Consider the following 9,644-nt stretch of genomic DNA (forward strand, 5'->3'; position numbering starts at 1 on the left):
TGGGTAGGTGGATGGGTAGGTGGATGGGAGGGAGGGTGGGTGGGTGAGAGGGTGGACGGATGAATGGGTGGCTGGCTGGGTGGGTGGATGGAAGGGTGGGAGGGAGGAAGCAAGGAATTTATCAACCAGCTGACAAACCCAGGAGCAGTGGTCCCCACACCTCACCTGACAGTGACAAGGAGGATGATGACGTGAGAGCATCTCTCATTTATGTGCCAGGCACCGTGCTAAGCTCTCCTCCTACGTCACAGCTTTCTTAATTCCCCAGCACCCTAAGTGCCGAGGCCTATAGATTCTTCCACCCGCCCTGCAACCCCAGAACTCACAGAGACATGCTCCACCCATGCTCACCAGCTGGTAGACGGCACAGCTGCAATGCTGGCCCTGGTCACCTGCTCACACCACTCTGTGCTGCAGGCACCCCTCTCCCCTCACCCCTCCATGGCTCCCTGGTCCCCAGGCACTCAGCCTGGGCAGGGCAGACCACAGAGCCTGACATGGAAGGCAGGGTGCAAGCCAGCGGGCGTAGTGGGTCTACATCTCTCCTGGGAAGCTCTGCTGGGCACAGGCAGCCAGGAAGACATGCTCCAGCATGGCATCTGACTGGATTCTGTCTGGCTGGGGTCCCCGATGCCTCTGGGATCAAGAGAGACAGTGGGGCAAGGAACACATCACACAGCAGGAGAAAGTGCTACACTCTTGCTGATACCCTGGGTATGGCCAGCTGCAAAGTCAGAGACCCTTGCCCAGACAAGCAGGTGCCAGGAATTCCACCATCAGAACCCTGGCTGGCATGAGACCAGAAGAACTAGATGGTGCCTGGCTACCACTGTCAACCACTCAGAAAGGGATCAGTGCAGGACATACTGCATAGAGTGGGAGAATAATGTGGAACAAAAAAAGTCTTGGTTTGCTAGTCTGATAGAGCCTGGTGAGACCCCCAAGACTATGGTTCCTAGTTACCCTTCAGGTCTGGAACTGAACTCACTCCCGTGGCTTCCAGCCAAACAATAGACAGGCCTAGAGGGGAACGTTTATATCAAGTAGATACACTCCTTAGAACGACCAATCAAGGGAGAACAGAAGGGCAGTGTTTGCAAAGCTCAGGGGGCAGGAACCCATAGGAAAGAAGGACACAGGAAAGAGGTAATTATAGGGAGGAAGTGGGAAAAGAGCTGCTATTACATTTAGGTAATTAACATTCAGTGTCATGAGACAAAATGTGTATGAACTGCTGCGTGGAAAATGAAGTTGCTCTGTAAACTTTACCCAAATCACAATAAAAATTAAAGAAAACCCCCACAAACCTTGGTCAGAGGGCTTCTGCCCAGTCTACAGAGCAGGAAACAGGCCAAGCGGGGGGAAACCACAGTGGGAGACCTCAGAGAAGCAAGGGGCTTTCAAGGCCACTGTCTCCGTTTCTCACGGCCCGGTTCCTGCCCCAGGCCCAGCAGAACAATGCTCACCCCACCAGGAGCCCCCAGAGGGGATGATGCTGGGGGACACCTGAGCTCCCAACCTCCCCTCTCCCCACCAAACAGCTCCCTGGGGCACTTTGCTTTCTGTGTCTCTTAGAGCCCTCACCACAGTCCAGTCGGGGAGGGATCAATGCACCCATTTGACAGATGCGAACACCAAAGCTCACAGCTGAGGAGTGAGTTGCCCAGGGTCCCACAGTCCAGCTTGTACTCAGCACCACCTGGCTCCAGAGCCAGTACTCTGTGCAGTGGGGAGGCTGTCCTGTTGGGAGAGACACCCGAGACCCAGGCCTCACCTCAGACATCAGGTTCTGTTGTACCTGGTGGTGGTCCCAAGACAGACTGAGCTGCTCACTGAACATGGCTGGAGTCTGCAGTACGGCCCCACAGGCCTTGAGGGTGCCCAGACCCATGCGTTCCTGGAGCTGAGGGCAAAGAGAATGGGCATGGGGCTTGTGCCAGTGCAAGGCTAGGGTAGTGGGGAGAGAGCCCTGAGTCTATTCAACACTCCAGCCAGCACATGCCTGTCCCACAGAGACAGCCAGGCAGCTGTCCCAGGCAGGGCTGTGCACCGAGGACCTGTCAGCACAGGTGAGTGCCAAGGTCACGGGCTGCCTTTGGTTCCAGGCAAGCTGCATCTGCAATGAGATGGGGGCTGGTGGCAGTAAGGGAGCTGGGGAAGTGGAGAGGCTGGTACCCACCCCCTCCCCACCCCTATCTGCAAGAGCTCAGAGCCTTGCCCAGACTGGGAGATTGGAAGTATTTGCACATAACCCGCCTCATCCTCAATATGCAGACATGGCTTTTCCATGAAATCTGCTGGGGGCAGGGTACCTCCCACTCACCCACCAGCTCTGCCTGCCGTCCCTGCTCTCAGCAAGGGCCCTGGCCTCAGCGTGCCACCAGGAGAGGTAGAAGGGGTGAGCCAGGGCCAGGTGGGCAGCCAGCTTGCCCTGCCACAGCTGAAGCAGGAGGAGAGCTGCACCTGGGGAGGGCAGAGGTAGGCTTGGGGTCATCCCTCTTTCCCCCCTCCCCACTCTGCACAGATGATTTCACTGTCAAGGTCAAGGGTGTGCAGGAGGCTGGCTGTGTGCGCAAAGTCCCAAACTGTAGGTGGCCTTCAGAGAGCTCTGGTCCACTTTACAAAGGAGGAAACTGAGGCCTGGAGAGGAGGAGGCACAAACAAGTGTGTGACAGAGATGGAACTGGAGGTGGTATACGTAGTGGCTGAGGACCCAGGAGTTTGACCATTCATGAGTTTGAATCCCACCCCACCTCCACTTAGTCTGTGACCCTGGGTAAGCTACCACACTTCTCTGTGCTTCACATTCATCTTCTGAAGGGGCTCACGACAACACCGAGTGGATGGGGTCGATGTGAGTTAACGGCACGGCTCCTGGCATGGATGAGTGCTCAGTGTGTGTTAGGCACTATTCCATTTACTGTTATTGCTGCTGTTGTGTTCTTGGGACCAGAGCTCCTGCCTCCAACTCAGGGCCTTCTCCACTGCCCCTTGGAGGCTGGCCTGGCCTGGCCACGCAGGCCCTGGGAAAGTCTCCTTGGGCAGGGGCAGGGCCCTGGGTGTTCTCCTCAGGCCTCTGGATAGAGTTCATCTCCACCTGCTCCCCAGGACCCTCTTCTGGCCCTGACACCTACCTGGTCCCTGCCATCCCAGCTGATGACCAGGTCATCCCTGTGGCTGTGCCTGGAACACTCTGAGGTCAGGCAGAGGCTGCAGTGCTCTGGCAGGGTGAGTGGCAGCGGGTGGGTGAGTTCCACTGGCTGAGGGCACATGGAGGGGTGAGCACATGAGGACAAGAGGTCTCACCTGACGCGGCTGCCCGTTGCCAGGTGGCTCCTGACACTGGGTCTGGACACTGGTTCGGGGCCATGAGCTCACTGGTCCATGGAGTCACCCCACACTCCCCAGCTGGCCTCAAATCTCCACCTGCCCTGCATCCACGCCCTCTGCAATGAGACTCTGCAGCTCCCCACTGAGAGGTGACTCGGTTTCCCCAGCCCACAGATCTCGGCCAAGAAAATGTGGTGGGAAGGACAGCATGCCAGGTACAAGCTGAGGCCACTCAGGTCCTTGCTCCTTCCACTCGTCCTCTTGGCTCCTGGTCCGGCCACCACGAGAGCAGAGCCAGGCTGGCCCACCAGACGGTCGCCCAGAGGATGGCCTGTGGTTTCAGCTGAAGCTGTCTGCTGTGGGGTGAATCGTATGCTGCAAAAGAAGTGTCCCAACCCCTGAACCTGTAAACGTGACCCTGTTTGGAAATAGGGGATTTTGTTTGTCATGCTAACGAGGTCAAGCCAGAGGAGGGTGGGTCCTAAACCCAGTTCTTTCTGATACGAAGAGCAGCACACACACGTGTATGTGCACGTACACACATACACACATGTGCACACACACAGTGGGAAGACAGATGCCACATGAGGACCGTGCACAAGCAAAGCAGTGCCAAGGACGGCCAGCAGCCACCAGAACCTGTGAGAGGAGGCCAAGGAATGGATGGATACAGCTGTCACCCCAGTTTGGACGTTTTTTTGGCATCCCCAGAAACAGGCCTCACAGGCTCAGTCCCCGACCTTGCTGTTCTCCCCTCCTCCCCCGGCCAAGTCTCTGCCCTGACCTCCCGTATCACTTGACCACGTCTCAAGAGGCCACCCATTGGTCTTGCCTTCCCAGAGCCCGAGCACAAGCCGGCCCCAGTGTGGGTGGGTGGGGCCACCTCGGCACCCTGGAGGTCTCTGGAAGGTGTGCGTGTTCTCAGATAGGCTGCCCAGAGACCCACCATTAGCTGATTCTCAAGTCTCCTTCTAGCCATTCCATCCAGGAAACAGGACCACACTGGGGCAACCCTCACACAGAGCTGTAGTCTCACATTCCCTCAACACTCTGATCCCGCGCCAGGGCTCTATGACCATAGTGCAGGGGCTCCAGGCCGCTGGGGTGGGACTTCCTCCTTTACTCTGCTGAGCCCACCCAGCACAACCAATCGTATGAATACATGTGCACACACATACATACACACTTACATGTGTGTACAGAGATGTGCACACTTGCACACATACACACACACTGCATGTGTGCACACACAGATGTGCATGCACACATACATATGCACATATACACATGTGCTCACAGATGTGCACACACATGCACACATACACATGTGCTCACACAGATGTGCACACATACACATGCCAATGCACATGGGCATGCACATATATACATGCACACAGAGATGTGCACACACACATGCCCACACAGATCTGCACTCACACGTATACACACATACATGTGTACATAAATACACATACATGCATACACACATGTGTAACATACACATATGCACATGTACACACAAGCATACATGTGTGCATGCAGATGTGCACATGCACATGTGCATAGATGTGCATGCACATACACAAGGACATGTGTACACAGATGTGCATATGCATACATACAGATGTGGGTATACAGATATGCATACACAGTCACAAACATACACAGGCACACATACATGTGTGTGCACAGAGATGTGCACATGCACACATGCACTGTCTCAACCTGCTGAGGATTTACACCTTTTCTAGGCACCACAGGGCACACACGGCCAACATGACTGGAGAATTCCATCAGGCCACCCACCCCCCCAGCCAGCTATGCCCCTGGGCCAGGGTCTGTACTGCGTCTCCTGCTTGGCAAGGTCAGCAGGTCGGGTCCTGCTCTGCAATGAGGACACTCCTCAAACAGAAACTGACCGTCTATGTGGCCACGTGGCCCCCCAGGGGGCCTCGGGGTCCCAGCTTCCATTGCTGGGCTGCTGTGAGGAAGCCCTTGAGATGGTGCTTACCACCCTGTGCCCCTAGTGGCAGCCTGGCACCCAGACCACACCTCTCACACCTGCTCCCTTCCCGTCCCATCACAGTCAGGACAAACGCCAGCTCCCTGTCAGAGGCTAAGACCCTGTGTGACCCCCACCTCACCTTCTCTCTCCCTGGCTCCTTCACTGCACATCAGCCACACAGCCTCTCTGCTGTGGCCCCAGCACCCCTAGCAACCCCACCCCAGATCCAGCTAGCCAGCATGGCTAGCTCCTTGTCATTCAGCCTCACACAAACTTCCCTCCGCAGAGAGGCCTCCCCAGGCCCCAGCTGAGCCCACACTTCCAGGTCAAATGCTGTGAGCTTCCCTGGGCATTCTCGCCCCTGAAAGAGGCCGCACTCTGATGCTATTTTGTTCATGTTTCCCTGCTCACGGACCATCTCTGAGAGCAGGGGCCTGGGTGATCTTGTTTCCCGGTGGGTCCCCAGTGCTCACTAACCAAGTGAGTGGGTGGGTGGGCGGGACACTGCTCGGCAGCCGCCTGCAGCCCCAGCCACTCACCCTGTAGGCCAAGGTCCCCAGTGGGCTTGGGGAAGAGGCAGCGAGGCTCCCATTGAGGGCCACCTCCTGGCCGTCCCACAGCACCATCTGGTGCAGGACACGTGTCCCAAGGGCTCGCTCATACATGGTCCGCAGAACCAGCTCTCCAGGTGGGGCACTGAGCTGGAAGAGAAAGATGGAGCTGTGGTCATCAGGGCGCCCAGCCCACAGGGCTGCCTGGGGCGAGAGCAGAAAAGCTTCTAGAAGATGAAAACCAGGGGCATTTGTAGAGCATCTCTCACTCACTGGGCCTTTACATGCATTCACAAAACCAAACCTGGTACCAACCAGTGGATTCCAACCAACAGTGACCCCATGGACAGGCTAGAACTGCCCCACAGGGTTTCCAAGGCTGTCAGTCTTTACAGACACAAAGCCCAAACCACACCCACTGCCGTGGAGTCGATTCTGACTCACAGCGCCCCTAGAGGACAGAGTGGAACTGTCCCACAAGGATCTCCAAGGCTGTCAATCTTTACAGGCACAAAGCCCAAACCACAACCACTGTGGTGGGGCTGATTCTGACCCACAGCGCCCCTAGAGGACAGAGTGGAACTGTCCCACAAGGGTCTCCAAGGCTGTCAATCTTTACAGGCACAAAGCCCAAACCACAACCACTGTGGTGGGGCTGATTCTGACCCACAGCGTCCCTAGAGGACAGAGTGGAACTGCCCACAGGGTCTCCAAGGCTGTCAATCTTCACAGAAGCAAAGCCCAAACCACACCCACTGCCATGGAGTCCATTCTGATCCACAGCGCCCCTAGAGGACAGAGTGGAACTGCCCCACAGGATCTCCAAGGCTGTCATCTTTACAGAATGTAACTGCCTCATCTATTTCCCATGGAGAGTCTGGTGGGTTTGATAGCAGCTGATCGCTTTAATCACTGTGCCATCAGAGCTCCTTATATTCATTAGGAGGTCCAAAAGCCACCCGAGCTCAATTCTCGGCTAATGAACCCCACGTGCAACCAACTCGTCTGTCAGCAGAGGCTTGTGTGTTGCTGTGATGTTTAACAGGTTTCAGCGGAGCAGCCAGACTGAGAGAGACCAGGAAGAAAGGGCTGGTGACCTGCCTCTGAAAACCCTGTGGGCCACGACGGTCCGATCTATACCCGATCATGGGACGGCACAGGACTGGTCAGTGTTTCATTTCGTTGTGTGTGGGGTCGCCATGAGTTGGGACCAGCTTGACGGCTAAGAACAACCACGACAAAGCCAGGGGCAGGCAGATGATGTGCAGAAGGGGAGTGTGACCCACAGAAGACTGGATACTCCTCCTCTCAGCTCTCCTTCCAAGCTGTGTGACCTCAGGCAAGTTTCCTAACCTCTCAGAACCTCAATTTCCCCATATAAAATGGGAGTAAAAATAACAGCACCCACTTCTTCAAGATCGTGTGAACGATGGGCTCGGCCCCGGGCCAGACCCACGGAAGGGCCCGTGGGAGCTGCAGCTGGTCTTATCATTTGTCCAACGTTTAGGGAGCAGTTCCTAAGTGCCTGGCCCCACGCTGAAAGCTGGGGTACGAAGAGAAGAGCTGGTCCCTGCCCTGAAGTGGCTCCTCGGCTAGTGGGGGAGGTGGTCACAGAGACAGATGATGATGGGACAGGTGACAAGGGCGACCATGAGAGATACTGAAGGGACACGGGGCCGTGGAGGAGACGGCTAGTGGACAAGGCAGGGAAGGGCATTCCACGTACAAGGAACAGCCTGTGCAAAGGCCCCGAGAGGGAAATGGTCCCTGACTGTGGGCGCCATGGTTGAAGGGTGGCTTGAGGGTGCTACAGGGGGACTCGTTAGTGGAGGTAAGTTATAGGTGTTTCTAAAACCCATCACAACCGCCTCCACCTTGGTCCAAGACGTCATCATTATTCCTTGCTCTGCCCATGACAGTGGCTTCTGTGCCGGTCTCTCTGCTACCCCGTGTAGGCTCCTCCTCACACAGCAGCCAGAGGGATCTGAAACCATCATTTGGACAAGTCCTCTGATGACTTCCCATTTCTGACAGAATGATGTCCAGACTCCTCCCTGTGGTCTAAAAAGCTTTGCATGACCGGACCCTTGCTGTCTCCTACCACACACTCCCACTGCCAGGAGGGGCTCGTTGGCCACTCCCCAAACACGCCAAGCGCATTCCTGCCCGGTCCCTTCGCTCCTGCAATGGTCTCTGCCGGCAATGTCCTCCCGCCGGGCTTTCAGATGGCGGACACCTGCTTGTCATTCGGGTTTCAGCTCAGCGTCGCCCTCTCTAGCCAGCCAATCTAATCACCACCCTGATCTATCTCCTCTGCAGCATGGGTCACCACCTGGGGCGCCTTATTGTTCATTCGTGCGATTTTTTGCTGTCAGTCTGCCCCAGCAGACTGTAAACTTGACGAGGGCAGGCAATATCTCCAGCTTCTAGAAGTACCTAGGAGATACCATTCAATCGTGTGAAACGATAAACTGTACGTGTAGAAACTTGAATTGCGTGTGTTTTGCCGTGTATGTTCTCAAGATCAAATTGGAAAAAAAGAAAGGAAGGAAGGACACAGAGACCAGCTAAGTCCTTGTGGCAATTTTCCCACCGCATAGCCTTCCCTGCACGGGCTCCTCCCAGGAACCTGGACACTTCTTTTCTCCAGGGGCTGCCGCAGGGCACCCCCTCAGCCTCTCCCGGCCCTGGCTGCTCTCCACGTACCTGGGGGAAGGTCCGAGACCAGACTTGGCAGCCACCAGCCGGGCACCGATGTGGAAACGTTGCTGCTCCAACCCCAAGACAAAAGTGCCCTCAACTTCCCGCTTGGAGAAGGACAGCTAGGTCAGAAGAGAGTGAGAAATCTCCTCACCAAGCCTCACATGGAACATTCAGACAAGCTCTGATGACATGAGGGTCCCGGGCTTCAGTTCACACCATGACAACAACCTCCTTCATACCCTCACATTCTAACAGGGACTTGAAGATGCTGGCATGAGGCCAACAGGCAAGAATTCTGGTTGCATTATCACTGCAGACAGCAGGGGGCAGCCTAGGACACAGAAAAAAGCACAAGTGTTGGCATCAAACAGAGCAGCGCTCCAATTGTGACTGCTCGGTGGTGACGCTTGGTGGGGACAGACTGTCTGACCCTCAGCTAATTCAAAAAATGGGGATAACAATGCCTCCTTTATTGATGGACTGTTAGGAAAATTGGATGAAATAATCTGTCAACTTCCAGCCTGGCTGAATAGCAGAATCACTTGGGGAGCTTGCTAAAAATAAAGACTCCGGGCTGCCATTAAGACTCGTAAAAACAGAACCTCTGGGAACCAGGGCCAAGAAGTGGTACTTTTAAAGAGACACGCCAATATCTATGTGGCACCCCTGTCAAAAAAAAAAAAAAAAAAAGCTCAGGGGGAAATGTTCAGCTCAATCTAATTGTGAGGAAACAATCCGAAAACCCCAACGGAGGATGTTCTGGGAAATAAGTGCCTGGAGAGGAGGTTAAGCGCTCGACCACCAGCAGAAAGGTTGGAGGTGCAAACCCACCCAGAGTTGCCTTGGAAGACACGCCTGGTGATCTGCTTCCAAACAGTCCCGGCCTTGAAAACCCTCTGGGGCAGTTCACACACACGGGGATCGGGATCGCAGTGAGCGGCATCAACTCGACAATAAACACACACATGCTGAGTGTTTACAGGGAAGGGACCCTCTGGGGCAGTCCTACTCTGTCCTATAGGGTCACTGAGAGTCAGAATGCCTTAACAATAAAC

General features: G+C 55.4%; 1 protein-coding gene across 1 annotated transcript in view; it reads right to left on the minus strand.

The window, feature by feature from the left end:
* The window catches only part of LOC122149921, a 160,166-nt gene that overhangs the window by 23,433 nt on the left and 127,089 nt on the right, over positions 1–9,644 (minus strand). The window contains 9 exon segments of the mRNA XM_042780798.1: positions 436–636; positions 1,775–1,903; positions 2,003–2,116; positions 2,324–2,457; positions 3,131–3,256; positions 5,875–5,910; positions 5,913–6,113; positions 8,480–8,708; positions 8,806–8,920. Of these exon segments, the coding sequence (XP_042636732.1) occupies positions 436–636; positions 1,775–1,903; positions 2,003–2,116; positions 2,324–2,457; positions 3,131–3,256; positions 5,875–5,910; positions 5,913–6,113; positions 8,480–8,708; positions 8,806–8,920 (1,285 nt within the window).

This window comes from Orycteropus afer, unplaced genomic scaffold (genome assembly GCF_000298275.1).
Source record: "Orycteropus afer afer isolate SDZICR_OR568_19922 unplaced genomic scaffold, OryAfe1.0 scaffold00061, whole genome shotgun sequence".
Lineage (NCBI taxonomy): Eukaryota > Metazoa > Chordata > Mammalia > Tubulidentata > Orycteropodidae > Orycteropus > Orycteropus afer.